The sequence below is a fragment of the Equus quagga genome, chromosome 3 (assembly GCF_021613505.1).
Source record: "Equus quagga isolate Etosha38 chromosome 3, UCLA_HA_Equagga_1.0, whole genome shotgun sequence".
Lineage (NCBI taxonomy): Eukaryota > Metazoa > Chordata > Mammalia > Perissodactyla > Equidae > Equus > Equus quagga.
The window spans coordinates 123,541,577-123,563,628 of NC_060269.1; the positions used below are offsets into that span (position 1 = coordinate 123,541,577).

Below are 22,052 nucleotides of genomic sequence, written 5' to 3' on the forward strand. Positions count from 1 at the left end.
GTACAGCTACATAAAAATATTTAAACATGGCTTTCTATTGTGAATTGTAAAACCTATAAAAGTGTGAAATGAAATATCGGTTTTAAGGAGCGTAAATCAAAGCAACTTTGATAATAAAATATAAATAAACATAAGAATGTTGCAAGATATCAAATGAATTTGGTTGTGCATATAAGGCCAAGAACTTTTTACCTGGGCTAGGTATAAAATGAATAATGAGAGTCTTAAGTTCTTCCTAAATCTGGTGCAAATGCAGATAATGTGTCCCTGAGTAATCCAAAAGTTCATACTTGTTGGTGCTTGTGATCTTTACCCAGATTCTTAAATGAAGATTTACAAAAATTCATTGTGAATCCTCTGATAGTAACTAACTGTGAGTTCATGTTGTAGTGGAGATGATTTTTTTTTTTAAACTCTATCCTCCACTGATTTCTAAATATCAGGAGTTGATGATATTTTTCTTCTATACATTTTACAGATGGTAGTAAAAACTTTTATGGATATGGACCAGGACTCAGAAGATGAAAAACAGCAGTATCTCCCACTCGCCTTGCATCTTGCGTCTGAATTTTTCCTCAGGAATCCCAATAAAGATGTGCGTCTCCTTGTAGCATGTTGTTTGGCTGACATCTTTCGAATCTATGCCCCAGAAGCTCCATATACTTCCCATGATAAACTTAAGGTAAATAGAATTTTTACAAAATTGGTTTACTTTTATAGTTTAGCTTATCCTTAGGAGCATAACTTTCATATTATTTATCTTCTCATACAAAGGTTATATAATAAGTTGCACAGCAAACTAATTATTCATTCAGTTAATATTCATTGAGTATCCACAAAAATGATTGGTATTTTTATGAGGCATTGAAAGGTGCAAATCAAAACTAGTCCCTGTCTGCTCATATCTAACCTTCAGGATAACACAGAGCCCACATGGCTGAATTGAAGGGATAAATAGTGGATTAATGACACAACACAATAGTATAACAGAATTTACACATTCAAATGACTATTTTCCACTGCAGGTTATTCTACACTCAAAACTAAATGCTCATCTTGGTGGTTCTGCTTTGGTTTGAAATGTTTGAGGAACTCCTGTTCTGAATTGATCTTTTAAGCTGATTTCATATGTTGAATAATTTTATTCTTGGCAAATTTTAATCCTTTGAACTGCTTTCTTTAAAATAGTGCTAAAATCAGTTTGTCCCATACTGATACTGTTTTGCATTAAAACTTCTAAAGAAAATTTATTAAGAAATGGAGCACTATCGTCATGAAAAGTACAACTCCTGGACCAGTCTGTTACTGCTTTTGTTCTACACGACTTGGTGGTCACATATCAAATTCGAAACTAGGCAGTGAAGATTACTATTTACATGTAGGAAAGTTCAGGTCCTTAAAACGAAGATAATTGTTTGCCATGATGCAAGATGAAGAGAGTGAGTAAAGTGGAAGTTCTACAGTAGAAGGTAACAAGATATAGAACTTACAGTTCTGTCAGAATGAGAAAGCTTAAAGATTTGTGGCAGTGATATTTATTTTTGCTTCTAAAGGATGTAATTCTATGTGATTTGCTCTTTTCCAGTTATTTTGAATAATGAACTAGGCCAGTCTCAAGTCATTGGCTAAAGAAGAATTTTGTTTTATTGTAGTTTGTAATGGAGAATATATATATGGACTATTAGTGTACTTTTAAAGGATGAAGGTATTTGTGTCTCAATTAATATATTTTATCATTTTTTTTAACAGGACATATTTTTGTTTATTACCAGACAATTAAAAGGTTTGGAGGATACAAAGAGTCCGCAGTTTAATAGATACTTTTATTTATTAGAGGTAAAAAAGAAAATTATTTATAAGCATCACACTATTTCACATAGTAGAAAATTCTTTATAGTAACTTTATAATGTAAAATGAATCTTTTTTTTTGTTTTATACAATCCCACTTAATAAAGTGTCTTTTACAATCATTTTTTCCTTCTCATATCCTGAAAAGATAAAGTATCTTCCACTTGAAAAACTGTTACATTATTTGAAACTTTTATTTTCATCTTTCTGTTTTTATTCTTTTCTAATCCAAAAAGGAATTAAGTTGAATTTGAATTTTCACTGCTCCTTATATTTTGTGTGTATATATGTCTACCAACTTCTAACAATTTAATATTTTTCAGTTAGAGAACGTTAATGCCCATAGCTATATATCTTTTCAAAGGTCGAAGTACATGACTATGTTAAAATTGTAATTTTATATGTTTGGCCTTTATAACTTTAATATAGATTTCTAATTCTAAAAATTAAATTTTATTGAGTTTGCTTTTGTGTAACTGTTCTGTGACTGTGTAAATAATTGTTTTTATTTATTTATTTAAGAATTTAGCTTGGGTTAAATCATATAACATCTGCTTTGAATTGGAAGATTGCAATGAAATTTTTATTCAGCTTTTTAGGACTCTCTTCTCAGTGATCAAGTAAGTTATTTTGTAAGCATTTCTGTTTGTTTCTTTTTCTTGCTGTGCGTCTTGAAGTATCGTGTACTGTGCATATACACTAAGATCTTTCAGAGTTACAAGGAAATGTTTTCCTTAGAAGACTTAACATGAAGAGGAAAATAACAATTCTGTTGTCTGAAAGCTGCCTTTGCACTTATATTACCATTTCAAATTATGGTATCAGTTATGTTGGTTGACTCTTGCAAAGCAAATGGTATGAGACCTTATATAAGAAGTACTAAATTATGAGGTACAAATTATAAGTATTATAAGTAAGTACCATTAATAAGTGCCGGAAGATATAATAGCTAAGTGGTTAAGCACACTAACTTTGATATCTTCTCATTTTAGAGCTAGAAAAAAATCTTAAGCAATGCTCTTTCCTTATAGAAACAGGGAAACTAATGCACAGTGAAGGAGCGTGTTATCTTGCCCAAGGACAAATGGCTGAACAGGAGAGCCCAAACTGATTTCAGTCCAGTGTCTTGTTTTCTGTATGGTAAACCAAGCATTGTTATGAGAGATATTCTACAGCATTACCTTATATACAAACATATATATTTCACATAAATTTTAAGTTTTCTAGTAGCTACATTAAGAAAGGTAAAAAAAAACAAATGATATTTATTTAAATAATATACTTTATCTATCCCACTGTATCCAAAAGCATTATTATTTCAACATGTGGCTTTAGCCATATACTTCGTGTTCAATAGCCAAATGGATGTTAACGAATGGTTCTATATTGGACAGCACAGCAGATTTTTCTGTAGGTATTTTGTGAGTACTATATCATGTTTTCCATTTTCTTGGATAGAATGGTAAAAACAGAATTTAACATGGAATAAATAGGAAAGGACTGGACTACCTGGTTTAGGGATAGAAGCTTGTAAAGACATTGCATGAGAAAAGGTTTCCTGTGGCAACTGACTAACCAAAGTCAGTTAAATAAATGGTAAAGTATGTAAACGTTACCTTTTGTATTAGTCAGCTTTTGCCATATAAGAAGACAGCGCAAACATGGTAGCTTAAAACAACCACCATTTTATTTAGCTTGTGATTCTGCTTGGCAGTTCTTTTTGTTTGGGCTGGACTCAGTCCTGTATTTGCAGTCAGTTGGCTGAAAATCTGGCATTTGGCTGAGGTAAGAGAATAACTGGGTCATATGTCTTTTTCTCATCATCCAGTAGGCTGGCCCAGCTCTCTTCATATGCTGACTGGATTTCAAAAGTAGCAAGCCCCACGGCACAAGCACTTTTTAAACCTCTGCTCACTTCATGTTTACTTATGTCTCATTGGCCAAGCAAGGCACATAGGCAAGTCCAGATTGAAAGGTTGGTTAGATGGGCTCCATATCTTGAAGAGAGGAGCAGCATTTTAAAGACATGTGCATACAGAGATGAGAACAATTTGTGGCCATTGTTTGCATTCTACCATATTTTTGCAACTTTTTCTTTTGAAATTAAAATCACCACCAACAAAAAAACCTTCTGAAATCGTCATCATTCTGCCCCTTGTGTGACTTTATCCAGTTAAGTCTGCTTCTCACTCTGCAATTATAATTCTTTCCTCTCACAATTACTTACACACACCTTTTTTTATCCTATTGATATTTTTATTTCCTGAATCTAAAGAACTAAATTTATTGCTCACCTAATTATCTAATTAAAATAATTTACCATGCGATAATGAGTAAATAAAAGACTTGCCTTTTGAAAGAGGAGCTTATTGATTTGTATTTACTGGCACGTTTACCATGTAGCTGGTGTTCTTCATTCCTTTGTGTAGGTGCAGATTTCCATCTAGTGTTATTTTTCTTCGGTCTGAAGGACTTCCTTTAACATTTTCTATAGTTCAGCTCAGCTGCTGATAGAATTCTTTCAGTTTTTATATGTCTGAAAAAGTCTTTATTCCACCTTCATTTTTGAAAGTTATTTTCATGATAAGAGTCCTAGGTTGATAGGGGTTTTTTTTCTCTTTCAGTACTTTTAAAGATGTTGCTCCATCTTTTTCTGGTTTGCATTGTTTTTAATGAGAAGTTTTTGTCATTTTTAATCTTTGTTTCTCTATACATAATATAATGTATGTTTTTTCTTTACCTACTTTTAAGAGTTTCTCTTTATTACTAGTTTTAAGCAGTTTGATTATGATGTACCATGGCACAGTTTTCTTCCTGTTTCTTGTGCTTAGGGCTCATTGAGCTTCCTAGATATGTGGATTTACCCTTCTGATTACTCTTCCTAGATGCCCTATGAATTATGAGATTTTCCACTGTAGTGGGAATATGCACTATTGTAAGACCTGTGTGAGTTCCAGGGTTTATTCCCTCTTCTCCTTTCAGGTGATGCTTTCCCCAAACTCAAGAAATTTCCTCACGTGTGTGCTGATCACTAAACACTTGAAGACTGAGGGGGCTACCGTTTGCAAACTTGCTCTCTGAGTGGCTCTCTCCCCTCTAGTGTTCTGCCTTGCAAACTGTAGCCTCCCCAAACGCAGGAAAGCTGTTAGGCTCTGCCAGGATCTTCCCTCCCTACACTGCAGTCTGGAAATTTACCAGGCAGTAAGCTGAGAAAATTGTAGGATTGTTCACCTCATTTGTTTCCCTTTCTCAGCAACATGTGCCTGATATCCAGCATCTGAAAACTGTTGTTTCCTCTATTTTGTCCAGTGTTTCAGTTGTTTTAGGTGGGAAAGTAAATCCTGTCCCTGTTATTCGTCTTTGATGGAACCTGTGGAAATAACTTTTAAGTTTATTTTCATCTCTTTCCTTCATTTCTTTCCTGTCCCCAAGAATATATGGATCTGAGAGCTAAATACTCTCCAGTTTTTTAGCATTAAGCTGAATATCTCTATTCTTCAACCCCTACTCATACCTTCCCAACACACACGCACACACACACACATCCACCCACCCACTATATAATTGATCCTGCAGGATCTTGGCGTTTCGTAAAATAAACAAGGTATATGAGAGAGGGCATGTGGTGGGCGGCGGGGGAGGGGTCCTTCTAAAACTTGTAGAAAATTGTGTACCTAACGATGTGACAATTTTCCCACCAACTTTAAAAATTTTCCTCTCTGCTTTTTACCACTAAGTGCCCAATAGGTTTGTTATACATTATTTCAAGTTAATTTTTTAAAAGTTTGAGGTGAGAGATATATGAATGATTCTAAACTTTAGTCTTGATTTAAAGTTCCCTGTATCTATAGTAGTAGTAAATCATTTCTCTTGATTTGTCTTTGCATATATATTCTGATAAATGTGAAAATGGATAGATCAAGTCTTTGGTTAAGATGCAGTCAGGAGGAAAGAAGCCTAGATGTTCTACTAGTTATAAACATTTCCTAGCCAGTCTTTATATCAGACTTCTGGTTTTCAGGATTGGTGAACTAAAATCTCTAGTGGCAAAGATATATAGAAAAAATTACTTGTATGAGCTTATGCTTTTTTCTGTGTTTATAGTTTTAGCTTATCTTGAGGAATGTTTTAAGATCTAAAAGGATAAAAAGGATTAACAGCTGTCTACCGTCATTATCTTGTACATTTTTTTGTTTCCTTAAAGTTTTATCACCTTGAATCTGGGGGCATGTAAGCAAGTTTGTCCTTTCTTTGAAGCTGACGTTTTTGTTTGGTTAAATTTAGCGCACTCTTTGAATCTTAAATGTGTAAGGACTCAATTTATTTTAAAGTAATTGTGTAGGGACTTAATTAATTTTAAAGGTCTTTGTTTTTGTAAAATACTTTACAACAATACCTTACAGCTGTTGTAATAGTCAACAGAGGGGAAGAAAGGAAATAGAGCAGCCAAAATTTCTTTGCCATTATTGGCATGGTTCCTTCAAGTGAAAATCCTTTTACATTTTAGATAGTGTTTTAATTTGAGAAGTTTCATTTTCTTTTTGTGAGCCTGAATTTCTTTTTATTTTCTTCTTCTTTGTTTTTTGCTTTTTTTCTTTTAGCAATAGCCACAATAAGAAGGTACAAATGCACATGCTAGACTTGATGAGTTCTATCATCATGGAAGGTGATGGAGTTACTCAAGAATTATTGGACTCCATTCTTATTAACCTCATTCCTGCACATAAGGTCTGTATAGTATGAAGATATTAAAGGTTAATATTTAAAAATAGTACTACACATGTGAAAAATAATTGTTTTTCACCATTTGTAATCCCATGTAATTATTCCCACCATCATTCTCCAGCCCCAAGTAAAATGGAGTAACACATCAGTCTTGTAGCTATTATTGTTTTTAGAAGATATATCAGTTAACATGCGGTATTGTGGAAGATGTTCATTCAGTTAAGTGTTGCTTGTTTTCTGGAAAACTAAAAATGTTTCAGATTCACCACTCGTATCTAATCTGGGAAGTATAATGTGTTGGAGTACTGTCTTGGTTAGTTTTTTTTCTTTTCCTTTTGGAAAAGAAAATGTATTTCCTTTTTTATAATATAGATGTGGAGCAGAGGAATTTGTATTTCTTCTCAGAAGCCATATCCTACATTTTTCTTAGGCACTTTCAGAAAAAGATCTGGGCAGAAGTGGAAACTATATGGTTAATATTACAGGGAAAAGGATGATTCAGAGCTGTATATTTCTCCCTGTTCCCTTTTTCTGTTTCTCTCTGCTGAGTCCTCCTAAGGAACTGAGAGACTTAGCTCCCCAGAAGCTCCTCCACTGGACTGCACTCAGGCCTACCCCACTGATGATATATGTACCCTCCTGCTTTTTTGGTCTAATGATTCAGTGACCTATTATCAGGTGTTAGATGAACAATGTACTTACTCACAATAAGATGTAATTAATTATAAATTTTTTCTCATGACTCTGACTCTGTAAACATCATTTGCATTTTATTAATTCAGATGAATCTCTGTAATTGGTCAAAATTTTGAGAATATAGCAAAGGGGAATATATGTTAGGCAAAATAAGAGAGAAAAAACTTTGAGAGGAATAGTTAGTGTATTTGGTGTTTATATTCTTGTTAGAGTGTTTTTATGAGAAGTAAATATACCCTTTTGGGAAGTAGAAGAGATGCCTTAATTTTGAGCTAATCTTATCCTTTTGCGAATGGAATAAAAGCCTGGAGTAACGGTCAGGAAGCTATGGCTTATGGAGCAAATCTGATCCATTGCCTATTTATGTAAATAAAGTTTTATTTGAACACAGCCGTGCTCGTTTGTTTTCATTTTGTCTATGGCTACTTTCACACTGCAACAACAGAGTTGTGTAGTTGCAGCAGTGACCGTGGACTAACAAAACTGAAATAGTTACCATCTAGCTCTTTGCATAAGGCTTGCTGAGTACTGACCTAGAGTATAGAGTTTCCTAGCCTCTTTTTGGGAGAGGTGCAAGATGGTGAATGAATCTCAGTTTGGTCCAAAACTTCAAAATATAGAGATGTTAATAGGTAGTCTTCAAAAAAAAATTCCATTTTCAGTAAAGTTTAAAAAAATTAAATATGTATCTTTTCTCTAGTCTTTCTCACACCCTTTAATTTGTTGCAGTGTATTGGGAATCTTGAGGAGCAAGATTCAGCATTTCAAAATATAGTTGATTGAGAATTTTGCTTGGAACACTTTCCAGGTCTACTCCTCCTCAGAGCGTACATTGGACAATGAAATACTGAGAGATGGTGGGTTAGAGAGGGCTGTGTGTTTATTTGTTTAGGATACATGGCTATAATTGGTTAACAAACAAAACCAAAAAGCCTCAGGTCCATTTTGACTTTAGTAAAACTAAACTTAATATAGGGTTGGGCTTTTGGCTAATTATCCTAATGTATTTTAGTTTTAGTTCATAGTTGTGCTATTTGCAACTTCTGTGTTTAAGACCACTTAACTAGAGCGTATTGAGTAAAACTTTGATTGTAATTCAATTATATTTTTTGCTTCGTGTTTTGTAGCTTTGAAGTCTATAGTGTTCTAATGGTGTTATCTCATAAATTCGTTGTAACTTTGTATATTTTTATTGTGTTTCAGAACTTAAACAAACAGTCCTTTGACCTCGCTAAAGTGCTGTTGAAAAGGACAGTCCAGACTATTGAGGCATGCATTGCTAATGTATGTATTTATACCTATATTTATTCCATAATTGTGTAATTCTTAATCCATTGTACTAATTTGTTAGAACCTTGCACATAGAAGTCTATTCATGCTATAAACAGTTTCATCTATTTAGAACAAATATATAAAAGAACTGATGTGTCCGAATGTGACCAAATGCAGCATAACTTTATAAGCTTTTTTGACATTTTTAAATGGCACAAGTGATGGAGGATGTTGTTTTATGAAAACTTATCTCCAACTTCCACCCCCCTCTTCTATTGCCTTTTTGTGTTTATCTATATATCTTCTGGATATGCTGATCTCTCACTTTCTCACTTCATCTTTGTCTCTGTGTCTATCTACGTATTTTCTCTTCATGTCTCTAGGTTATTCTTCTGAACCTTTTTGTTTCTCTTAAATAGTTGTTTTTATTGAATAAAGTTCTTTTTTTTTTTTACTAAAAAATCAATAAAGTAATTTGGAACAAAAAAAGAAATATTTATAATTCTGCTATCTTAATGTAGCAATTAATTCCATTGCGCATTTGCTCACACTCATACCTATTTTTTCACATACTCTATATAAAATTTTGAATTGTCTTCATTTATATATTTCCATATTTTGGCATTATCTTTTTATTTATAATATGAATGGCTATAAGTGTTCCTTTGAATTGACATGTACCCATAATTTACCCACCATTTCTCTCTTGTCTTGCATTTAGATTTCTCAGGGTTTTCCATGAATGTAACATTTATCTATTGTTGAATTATTTTCCTCATATAAAACCCAAGTAAGAGTATATTAATTTAAATGATATGAATTCTTAGTATTATTTATATTACTAAATACTTAAACATGTTAAAAAAAGTGTTTTCTTGAATAGTACAAGAGTATACAGTGAAAAGTATCTCTCCAAACACCAATACTCTATTCTCAATTCTCAGAAATAGCCATCACCAATATATTTTCATATATCCTTGCAGAATTAGTGTTCTATGCTTATTCACGTGTGTGTTTAAATTTTGTTAAAACTGTTTTTCTTATTATTTTCAAGATCTGCATAGTAAATAGGAATATTTTCTAACCCATAATGTGTATTGCTTTTCAATAGAAATATAAAATTTGATGACACTACCAGAATATATGCTTGCATCAATTACACACAACTCCCTCTTTAGCATTTTTAACTTAATATTTATTTGTAAGTCTGTGTGTGTTGGCAGGGAGTGAAGGTGTCTTTTTATTTATGCTCTTGATAATATATTCTCTTTGTTTCTTCCTAACATTCTTTTAAATTATCAGTTAGCTTTTGTATCATTACCTTTTCCTTCTCTTTGTCCTCTGAGTCGAAATGTATTTGACTTTCTCTAGGTATTTTTTAAAAACTTACCCTCCACCTTTAAATACTCTTTATTACTAAACTCATGGAAAAACTAGTCAGACTTAAATAAATATCAAAAAGATTGAGACGAAGTTTTCTCTGCAATAAGGAAATATCTCTATAAAATTCTGTCTAGTGAATTACACTACCTACCTAAATTATTTTGATTTAATGAAAGTCAGAATTCCTAGAAATGTCACCCTAATTTGAAAGAAAGCTAACAACTCAATTCTTTTTTACCTTTCTCCCTGTAACATTCATAATTTGATGTTTGGAGGTTTATTTCTTCTGTTTTGGTGACTGTCCTATTTAATATTAGTAACTGAAACATCTGTTTCATCTCCTTCCATTGTATATGTAATGCCCAATTATATTGGTTTTTTTTAACATGAGTTTATAAAAACCTATCCAAATTTTTAAATGAAGTGGGTATTTTATTTTTGTTTTAATATCTCCTATAGTTTTTCAATCAAGTCCTGGTGCTGGGAAGATCATCAGTAAGTGATTTATCAGAACATGTATTTGATCTGATTCAGGAACTTTTTGCTATAGATCCTCATTTGTTATTATCTGTCATGCCACAGCTTGAATTCAAACTGAAGGTAAGACTGACCATAATTTTTAAGCCCATTAAGCTTTAAGAGAAAAATATATATGGCATAGTTTTTCTCTAACTTTAAAAGAAAAAAATGTGAGTTCAATTTACCTTATATTTAGTTAAGGTATACAGCTTTGAATCATTTGAATAAAACAGTATCTCTCATCTGGGTGATAGGAAAATGTACCTTGTAAAATTACAGCTTACCTAGTTGTTAAATATCAGATATATACAGTGACACGAATAATAAAGATGAAAAATGGTATTGTCCTAGAAATTTATAATGCATGTTGTTATTAAATGGTGTTTATTAGTAGTTAGGTATGTTTTAGAACATCAAAAGATTTCAAACTGAGTGCTCAAAGGGTCTTGACTACAACTTTATGACCCTTTCATAGTATAGATCAAGAACAAAAGTTCTACTGTATGACTTGAGAATGTATCTATGTTTTTTTATAACCAACTAAGCAAGCAATTCGTAAGTCCTCAAAAAATATGAAAAATTTAGACAGTTGATGCCGTATCCCAGCTGAACTACAGAAGATGACACCTTATATTTACTTAATATTCCAGACTTTTTGAAAGGCTTTTTATATTCAATATCTTATTTGCTCCTTAAAACAATCTGTGATATAATTAAGACCAACTTTACAGTTTCACGTTTTGAGACAAAAAAGTCAAGATGAAATATTTTGCGTAGTTACACAATTCAAACAGATTTGGGATTAGAGCTTTGATTTTCAGACTCTTAAAACATGTATACATAATTAAGAATTGTCCATATTGTCTTTATTACAAGCACTTGTTATTTATAGCATAAAGGACATTGTCCCGGGCTTCTAAGAAACTGTTGTATGGAAAATGTTACATAGAGAATAACATTTTGTTTGTTTTGTTTTTTAAGATTTTAACAACAGCCTAAAGATGTTTCCATACCAAATTATTTCTAGGTATAAGGCATTAAAATATTTTCTCCCAATCTATTTATAAAGTCTAATATGAAAAGTCAAGCCTCTTAATCCTTAAACAATGATAGATGGTGAGAAGGAATTAAGAGCTATACTTTTAGATTTCCATGTATGGACTTAATGTAAACTGAGGGGAGCTAAGCTATAGTGGTAGTTCATACTCCGTTCTTCTATCAGTTCATTTATGTAAAGCAGAGGTTGCTAACAAACTGAATCTAGCCCAAAAATAGGTTTTCTTTGGTAGATATTATTTTAAAATCTCATACAAAGAGTTTTTTTCTTTTTAGTTTCTAACATTGAATGAATGAATTTAAAAATCAGATTTTGTTTATAAGTTCAGATGTATGTGTTTTCTTTTTTTAAAAAAATCAGATGATTTGGCAACATTGAGCCCTTATTTCTAGATGACAACAGAATGGCTAGAATTGAGTAGTAGCACCTTTTTAAATGAGTTGTGAGTTTTTCAGTTTACCACAGTTCCCAGTTACTCCTTTATCTTTTTTTTTGTTTCTTTTTGGTTTTTTATTCTTTTTTTTATTGCAGTAACAGTGGTTTATAACATTATATAAATTTCAGGTGTACATTGTTATATATTTCAATTTCTGTGTAGATTACAACATGTTCACCACCCAAAGACTAATTACAGTCCATCACCAAACACATGCCTAATCATCCCTTTTACCCTCCCCCCCACACACACTCCTTTATCTTATACCTTCTCTTCTTCATTGATACAATTTGCTTTATAGGCATACTTTAAAGGTACATCAGCAAGAATGTTTTCCTTAGATTCTTTTTTTAAAAAAATTAACTCTCTAATCAGTTACTGTTATTTTTGACTATGTAGTCTCTGTAAGTACAGTATATGTAATACAAGGCCATTGATTTTTATGTTTTTCTGTGTTCTTAGATAAATTAATACCTTTTTTTAACTTCATACTGAACTGATACTGTGTCTAAATAATAGTGATAATGGAATATTTTATTGTCTTAAAACAGGTGCCGTTGCCTGGGTTCATATTTTCTTCTGACTGCAACCCTAGCCTGTACCAGTATTAGTTTTCTCATCACAAATGAAGAAACTGAGATTTAAAGTAGTTTAGATACTAACTGTATATAATTAGGATGCCTCTTTTTGAGTCACCAGTATGTGTTAAGTGGATAGCCTAGAAAGTTTTTATGGCTGTGGTGATTTTCTGTAGTTATAGCTATAAGTCGTATAGCTACAGCTTTTCATAGTTCAGAGTCCTAGGTTACAGTCTTCTTGAGGGCAGTAAAAATGTGTGAGAAAATGCTTCAACATAACCATTTGTTTGATTTTACTCTGTACTGGGCCACTGCATACAATGGTATATACTATCTACCGCATAGGTCCACAGAGAGTATTCTCTCATTTTTAAGGGATACCCTGGAGTTGTGCTTCTCACCAGCCTTGATTATAGTTATCAGGAAATTTGCTACCTTTTACATTTAAGACTTCCTTCATGGAATGCAGAGAGAGAGACTGGCATTTACATTTATTCCCCAAATTTAAAAACATTTTAAAATAGTCATAATTGCTGTAATTTGGTTGGAATGAAAATTTTCACAGAGAATTGTTCTGAATCAATTACTTTGTAATTAGAAACAATAATAGAGTTAGTGACCTCTTTTAGCTAGGATTGAAGAGAAATAAAAACCTGCTGGCCATTTGAAATTTCTTTTAGAAAGTCACTGGTTGGGGACAACCCCATGGCCATGTGGTTAATTTCGCATGCTCCACTTCTGCAGCCCAGGCTTCACTGGTTTGGATCCCGGGTGTGGACCTGCATATGGCTCATCAAGCCATGCTGTGGCAGCATCCCACAGAGAAGAACTAGAATGACTTACAGCTAGGGTATACAACTGTGTACTGGGGCTCTGGGGAGAAAAGAAAAAAAGGAAGATTGGCAACAGATGTTAGCTCAGGGCCAGTCTTCCTCAAAAAAAAACCCAAAAGTCATTGGTAAATTGTTAATGCAGAATTTCTAAATTTTTCCTACTTTTAAAATTATCTATATATATATATATATATAGGTATTCCAGCAATGTATTATATAGTATCTTAATGAGATAATTTTCACTTTGGGATAGATTAATAATACAGCTATACTTGAGAGACACCAATGATTTTGCACCAAAAACAAAATTGCCATCACTATAATCATATACCAACCTCACTCAAAGAATATATTTTAAATTTTAAAAAGGCAAGGGGCACGTTTTCACTTAGTCTTATTTCAGTAGTTAAATATATAGAGGTGAAATGTCACGTTATTTGAAATAATTGCTAAGCTACTAAAGTAGTCACCCAAAAATAGAACAAAATTTCCACTTTTTCTAGTGTTTGATATTTAAGGGATAGATTTATTTTTCTTTAAAAAAAATATATGTTGGCTAGTCAATTGGACTTATTAAAAGGCAGCTCTAGTCTGCATGTTGTCACGTTGCTCAAGAAAAACTTTGTCAAAGAAAATCATTTTTGTAATTGTGTTAAAGCCTGATACCGTTTTCATTTTTTACATCTGTTTGATGTGTGTGCCTGTTTTACCCAGAAAACCCCCTATTCCTGAGATTTAAGACATCCATAAGGAAAAGACTATATCTCATGTTCTTTTCTTTTTTAACTTACTGTCTCTTCTCATGAATATTTGTTTATTGAATTTCTGGTATTGCTTTAGACACACCTTGTATTTGAACATTTCAAAAAAATAGCAATTATTTTTAGTTATTGCCTTTATTTTGCTAGTGAATATGTGATTTTTAGGAAGTTTCGCAACTTTTTAGTCTTTTTTAGGGTTTCAGAATAATTTATATTAAGATGTAACATCACTAGTGAAACTGAAACAATTTTCATAGCATATATTGATACAAGATAAGAAAGTAGGAGGCCCTTATCAAAAAATAACTTTAAAGTTTCCTTTTTTGTAGTATTCAGTTCGCCTGATCTTTTAGATATTCTTGCTCTTTTATTAAGATTAGTTTTCCTGAATCATGACATTCTTCAGTATCATGTTCTTCAGTCAGTAGGGGATCCTTGATTAAAACTTCACATATCAAAACCTTATTTGATAAGGGTTTATATTGGAGCTCCAGGAAAGATTTCTTATAAAGAAAGCTTACTAGGACGGAAATTATTGGCAGCTTCGCTCTTTATAGAATTTTTTTCTAGGACTCTTAGGGAATGTTTGAATTGATTGATTATCTTCAGATTTCTACAACGTCTGTGGAGATTGCAAACAAGCAGCAAAGTAGGGATAAATTAGCCTACTAATTTGTGGATGAAATAAGAGCAAAGAACCAGATGATCTAACGTAGAATCAAATCACTTTCTGCATGTAAATGAGAGCATATGATATTTTAAAGTTCTCATTATAAGCCGAAATATGAAGTTGTACCTTCTTGGAAAAGTTTCATGTTATTTTCTGTAATCTGATGAAAAAGCCTCCAGCTTCATTTATTTTCTCTTTTCCCTTAGAGCAATGATGGAGAAGAGCGACTAGCTGTTGTTCGACTTTTAGCTAAATTGTTTGGTTCTAAAGATTCCGATTTGGCAACACAGAATCGTCCTCTTTGGCAGTGTTTTCTCGGACGGTAAGAGAACACACAATTTTATGGATTCCAACTTTTGTATTTTGGAGGCCAGCAGTTATGGTCCACTTGATTAAAACCATATATATCAAAACTTTAATTGAAATGTGTTTGGTTTTTTAGTATCCATGTTGCTATCTTTCTTGGAGATTAAGTTGTAGACAAATTTTTTATGAAGAAAGCTTATTACCTACCCACATAAGAGTTCTTAATCTTTTTTGTGCTAAAATAATGTCATTAGAATAGATAGGCAACATCTGAGAATGTTCAAACTCTTAAGATTTTTAAATAAATTATGAGACTGAAGACATAACAGTCCAGTCCATGCTGTTTTTCAGTCCAGCAATTTATTCATTTAGTAGTGCTTATCTTTTTGGTTTGTAGCTTATCTAATTACATGATGGGTGTTTTGAACTATTTTAGTATTATTGTATGATTTTGAAATTGAAAATATCATTGTTCTTCACTCAAATAGTGTTTAATAATATTCCTTCTCAAGAACTTAGAATTATTACACTCTATTCAACTTGGTGGTAAGGTTGAAAAATCTGTGAAATTTATTAAATTCCCCCTTGCGTACCATGACATGTTTCTTTGCTTTAAACATTGGAAAGTTGGTTTTCACCCTGTATTAGTATTCTGGAGACTGTTTGAGATTCAGCATTGTTTAATTCAACTGGTTTAGAAGATGGGCTCAGAAATTTTCTTAAAGTGAATTCACCTTATAATCCTTATAATAATCCTAGATTAAATATTAAAATATAACAAATCTGAGAAATATCTGACGCTGACATGATTTCTTAAGTTACTTGCTCAGAACAGGCCATTTTGAAGGTCTTACTAGGAATAAGTGTTGACGGTTTGAATGATTAAACTTGAATTTATAAGAATTTAGAATAGAGCTGGCCCTGTGGCCTAGTGGTTAAGTTCAGTGCACTCTGTTTCAGTGGCCTGGGTTCGGTTCCCAGGCATGGACCTATACTACTCATAGGCAGCCATGCTGTGGCAGTGACCCACATACAAAGTAGTGGAAGACTGGCACAGATTTTAACTCAGGACAGATCTTCCTCAGAAAGGGAAAAAAAAGAATTTAGAATAGAGGGAAGGAAGCAACTGTACTTGTCAATATACACAGGAGTGATTCTGTCCTTGTGATTGACATCAGTATTGATAGCAAAACATATAAGCAAAAATACAAGAATTCATATTTCACCTGGATTACTGTAAAAAAGTAAATCAATCATAAAAGGCTACTTACATTCATAATTTTGCATTCAGTGCTATCTCTAATAATGGGGCTCTGATTCATAGAAGCAAAGTATTATTATCAGTCTGTTTTACTGTATTATTTTTCTTAGTTATTTAGCAATTAGTGTTTTGGTATTTTGTAATTTACTTGACCATAAGAGATAATATTTTCATTTTTCTCTGGCAGTGGAAATTATCAATCCTAAGTGCAAGGTTTTATTAAACTATGATGATTCTCTCTGGATAAGGAAGTAGGAAGCATGGACATTAAGGCAGTTATTAAATAACTTTAGTTTAATTGATTGTTTTATGAGATCACTTCAGAAATAAGAATATTTCCTGCTATTTAAAATCACATTATTTATAATTAATAAGTGTTGCTTAAATTGTCCAATGATAAATTTTAAATTTGAGAGTTGCTCAGCTTTTCCTTATATGCAGTTTTCAGTCTACATGTGGTACTTTGTATTTATTGAACTCTTACACTATACCAGACCTTTAAAAGAACATTTTAATACAGGTTGATCCTGGGTATATGAAACTTTTGTTGTGAGGCATTATGAGGTGCATTTCATGTACTCATTTTTAAACTTCTCGATCTACCTCTTGTATATGATTTGTTTTCTACCTCACATCCTCCCAGGTATTTTCTTCCTGTAAACTTTTTTCAAGTAGATTTTGTGCATTTTTGAGTATTTATTTTTTGTTTTGTAGCATAGTTTTAAGATCTCAAATTTTTGTCTTTACAAAGTAGGTAGTTTGGGTTGGAAGATGTGTTTATACTGGTGTTTGCTTTAGCATGGTAAACAAATTCTGTTTTCAAAAATGCTTTTGTGGGCAGGCCCGGTGGCCGAGTGGTTAAGTTCGCACACTCCGCTTTGGCGGCCCAGGGTTTTCACTGGTTCAGATCCTGGGCGCAGACATGGCATCCCTCATCAGGCCGCTTTGAGGCAGCATCCCACATGCCACAACTAGAAGGTCCCACTAAAATATACAACTAAGTACTGGGGTGGTTTGGGGAGAAAAAGCAGAAAGAAAAAAAAAAAGGAAGATTGGCAACAGTTGTTAGGTGCCAGTCTTTAAAAAAAAAAAAAAAAAATTGTCATCATAATAACGCATTTTCTAATCAATAACTGTTGTTTATAGGCATTTAAATAATATTAGATATGACTTATTAGAAAATAATTATTTTGCCTTACAACTAATATTTAGCAATTTGTTTCTGTGTAGATTTAATGACATTCACGTTCCTGTGAGATTAGAAAGTGTGAAATTTGCCAGTCACTGTTTAATGAACCACCCAGATTTAGCAAAGGACCTCACAGGTAAGCTAGCTGGTTTATTACAAATATGAGAGTAATCACACAAATCTATTTTAGATGTGATCTTTGACCTTAACTTCAGTTTCTGGATAGGTTTTAACTCTGGCACTATTTCAAGTCTATGTCAGTCTGGGGCTAGTAAATGATTTCATGTTTATACAATAAAATTACATTTGAAATCTTCATATTGTAATCCTTTGAAATTTTTTGAAAATCATAGCAAGTAAACTCTTCTGTATGACATTGGGTTTGGGCACAAATCATTATACCTATGTGATAATTAAATAAAGTAATATATCTTATAATAGGCAAGAAAGTGATTATCTTCTGGACTAAACGAGAATTTCTCATTCTCCACTTGAACATAGAGCGTTTGAACCTACTTATTTGGTAGTAGCAAATAAATGGCTTCTATCATAATGCTGTCTACCAGAGAAGAGGAAATAACATTTTTTGTTTTGATTTTGTTTGTATTGTAATTATTTAGGAATTTTTTTAGACGTCATACAGTGTCATTAAGTATTTTATATTATGTAATGTTCAGACCTATCAGTGAACTTGCTTATAAGCCTTTTTGCTATTTTTACTATAAGCATTTTTACTGTTTTTCTTTTAATTTGTATTGTAACTTAAATTCTAAAGTATATAAATCAGATATTGTGATTTGGCTTTTCCAGAATAGTTGATGTAAAACACCTTATTTATTAAGATGTGACTATGCAGTAATAAATAGTGTGGTTTAGTTTATTTTGTGATTATATAGTAGGGTATTGTCACCTCAAAAATAAAATGATTTTAATTTGTGCCACATTTTACAAACTGTTTCAATATGGACAAAAGCTTAAAGCATTTGTCTTTTCTGTCCCTCTGAACATGACAAATATTATAGCTAACATTTAGCTTAAGTTTTTTTCTCTTATTACAGAATATTTGAAAGTTAGATCACATGATCCAGAAGAAGCCATTCGTCATGATGTCATTGTTACTATAATAACAGCTGCCAAAAGAGACCTTGCCTTAGTAAATGATCAGCTGCTTGGCTTTGTAAGGGAAAGAACACTGGATAAACGGGTAAAATCTGAGGAATTTTATTCTTTTGTTATTTACTGTGTCTAAATTGTTTGCTAAATACAATAGAAATTATTTTCTATTATATTTAGAGCTTTTCCGTGTGAAAGGCAACATTAATACAATACCAAATAAAGAGGTAATAATTTGTATGTTTCCTACATATCTTTTAATTATCTTTACAAATGAATACATTGGATTCTGTAACTTTTCAGATCTTAGGCAAGGGTTTGTCTTCTAGCTTACCTTTATAAAAAGAATAGCTAAATAAAACAAACTTTTATTTGATCTTTTCACTTACATGATGAGTTTCAAAAGAGTAGTGATTGATTACATATTTATTTCTTATAGTTAGCATTTTCGAAAGTGACAGTCTTATACAGTTAAAAATGTGGGTTGGTAAGGAAAAGTAGTACTAAGAACAGTAATACAGTTACTAAAGAATAGTGTCAGCCATAAGCTGGAGACAGACATGCAAGGCAGGCTGATTAGACATGCTACTTACCAACATCTTTTGCAGAGGTTGCCTTTGCAGTGTGCTATTTTATTTGAGGCATAGTTGAAAACCTGGTGTCTTCTTAAAACCAATGTAGTTTAGCCATAATTTTGGAGTAGAAAAGTGATATTTCTTGGTTATGAAACATTGACGTATTTAAGTTCTTTTAAAATAGTCATAGGAGGCAGATATGTACAGTAGACACTATTTAACTTGTTCAACTGTGTCAGTAATTCTAACTTTGAAGACTTTTTTCCCCTTTAAATAAAATGACACTTTCCTAGTGGTTAGTTGGTAACTTCCCTCCCACATACACACCTAATTTAAGGTAATTGCCATTTTTGTTATTTCTGCCTTTTAGAAACATTTCACTCCTCCTTCTGTCAGTGTTTGTATATAGTTTCAGAAAGAGTTGAATAAGTGAATCTTCCTGAACAACATGATATGGTCATAATAGCACCTACTGCACATGTTAATAAGACCTGGATTTTGGTGTAATAAATTAGATGACCTTGGCTATAACCTTTCTGAAATATTCTTCCTCTGTAAAATGTGGGGACAGGACTTATTAATTTTAGATTTCTTAGATTGCTTGCATTCTTTATTTCATGTAAGAAATGTCAAATGGCATCTGTTACCTGTTGTATGGGAACAGAATTTCATTACATCCACTAAATGGCCTAAAAATGAGAAAATTATACAAAAAATTTGTAGGGAAGTATTAACTTAAATAGACCAATTATATTACAAATAAGTCTGATTGTACAACCTACTGAAGAAATGGCAGTTTTCCCAGATTAGTCTACTGAAATTTGGTGTCTGGCTCATGCAATAAACTTTATACTTTCTAGTGGCGAGTAAGAAAAGAAGCTATGATGGGTCTGGCTCAGCTTTATAAGAAATACTGTCTTCATGGTGAAGCAGGAAAGGAAGCTGCAGAGAAAGTCAGTTGGATAAAGGACAAACTTTTGCATATTTATTATCAGAATAGCATCGATGACAAGTGAGTCTAATATGTTTGTAGAATGGTTGAATATAAAAGTGCTTTTAATTTTTTAAAAATATAACAATTTTTAACAATTTCTAATTTTAGAAATCACTTTCTGTGTATTTATGCATACTATGTTTAAATAAGACTCTAGCCAAGATTGTAAGGAAGCATAATAATAGTGAAATAGGTATGGGCTTTGGAGTCAGACTAGAGACAGTCTGGATGTTCATTCCACCTCTTAGATGTATGTTGTTGCACAACTGACTTAATTTCTGTGCACCTCGGTTTTATGTAAAATGGGGTAATAATAAAACCAACCTTACAGGATTGTCATGTGGATTAAATAAAGTAATGAATGTTAAGCCGCCTAGCCCAGTGCCTGGCAATATAGCACTATTCACTATCTGCTAGTTACTGTTTTTCCTTTTTGCAACACTCTAAATACCAATAGAGGTATTACTGTGTTGTTGTTGTTACTGTTTTTATTGGGGTATAATTGACTAATTGAGATATAATTGACTGATTATATTAGTTTCATATATACAAAATAATGATTCTATATTTGCATATATTGTGAAATGATTACCACAGTAAGTCTAGTTAACATGTGTTCCCCTACATAGCTACAAAATTTTTTTCTTGTGATGGGCTTATGTTGTTTTTATTTTCTGATTGTTACTTATAATTGTATATTGGACTGTAGTCATGATTTTGGTTTTTGAAAAATACTTTGGAATGTTTTATTGAATTAGACTGACTTCTCTGGCATCACTGGATATGTATTTCATTGACAAATGAAGAGCTCTTCTATTTTCTTATTCCAGTGATATTGAATAATAAATATAAACTTAGCAAGAAGGATATTCCACTACTGGTAAGGAATTTAGACTATGGTAAGAAGAGAGATCAAATGTGCACAGGAAAAGCTAAATTTTCACAAAGTAATATGAAGGACGATCCTTCTGATTTTACCAAGTGATCACATGGGAAAGGAGCCAAACTGAAATCAGAAGAAATTAATGGGTTTTTTTGAGAATTAACTCTTCTTGAGATCATAGCTTTATATGTAATGTTAAGTAATTTATTGTAGCTCCACAGTGATGATGAAGAATAGGTGGAACAGCGTAGCACCCTGTGTTTAGGAATAACTTATAACCCTTTTAGAACAAATGTTTCATACTGACAGGTTAAAAAGTAAAGCCGCAAATGGCAGCTCTAGCTTTAAATTTAGAAATAACTATACTTCCAAGGAAAGGAACTGACCACATAGTCATCTTTTCCATCGTATTTGCACACATAGGTTATCACCGTTGATATGGTATCTTTGCATGAGGTGGTTAAAATATAAAATGGCTAAAATATAATAATTGTGTTATTTGGGGTTTTTGTTTGTTTCACAGACTGTTGGTAGAGAAAATCTTTGCTCAGTATCTTGTTCCCCACAACCTGGAAACAGAAGAGAGAATGAAATGCTTATATTATTTATATGCTAGTTTGGATCCAAATGCTGTCAAGTAAGTTACTTTTTAAATGATTGGAGTATTTCCTGAAGATTTCATAAAATTACTTCATCTCATCTAATTGTTCTTGATGGGGTTGTTGCTTTTTCTAGTTGAATCGAGAACCTCGGATAAATATAGAGAAACATTTTATGATATAAATTCAGATAGGTTAAAAGAAAAATATTCCTATATGCATAGGCATATTTGTCAGATGAGTCAGGAATATGGTTTCAGGGATTCAGACGAGTCCCTGTGTCAAAAGTATCTTTTGTCTACCTGTTAACTGGGATCTAAATTACACTATTGGAGTTTTACCATACTAAGCAC

At 32.4% G+C, this 22,052-nt stretch overlaps 1 protein-coding gene across 4 annotated transcripts in view; it reads left to right on the forward strand.

The window, feature by feature from the left end:
* The window catches only part of LOC124237007 (sister chromatid cohesion protein PDS5 homolog A-like), a 161,946-nt gene that overhangs the window by 58,754 nt on the left and 81,140 nt on the right, over nucleotides 1–22,052 (forward strand). For all 4 annotated transcript variants that reach the window (XM_046656089.1, XM_046656093.1, XM_046656092.1 and 1 more), the window contains exons 3-13: nucleotides 479–682; nucleotides 1,750–1,836; nucleotides 2,372–2,469; nucleotides 6,451–6,577; nucleotides 8,474–8,554; nucleotides 10,385–10,525; nucleotides 14,986–15,101; nucleotides 17,577–17,671; nucleotides 18,594–18,739; nucleotides 20,084–20,235; nucleotides 21,624–21,737. In XM_046656089.1, coding sequence (XP_046512045.1) covers nucleotides 479–682; nucleotides 1,750–1,836; nucleotides 2,372–2,469; nucleotides 6,451–6,577; nucleotides 8,474–8,554; nucleotides 10,385–10,525; nucleotides 14,986–15,101; nucleotides 17,577–17,671; nucleotides 18,594–18,739; nucleotides 20,084–20,235; nucleotides 21,624–21,737 — 1,361 coding nt within the window. The remainder of the gene's footprint in view (nucleotides 1–478; nucleotides 683–1,749; nucleotides 1,837–2,371; nucleotides 2,470–6,450; nucleotides 6,578–8,473; nucleotides 8,555–10,384; nucleotides 10,526–14,985; nucleotides 15,102–17,576; nucleotides 17,672–18,593; nucleotides 18,740–20,083; nucleotides 20,236–21,623; nucleotides 21,738–22,052) is intronic.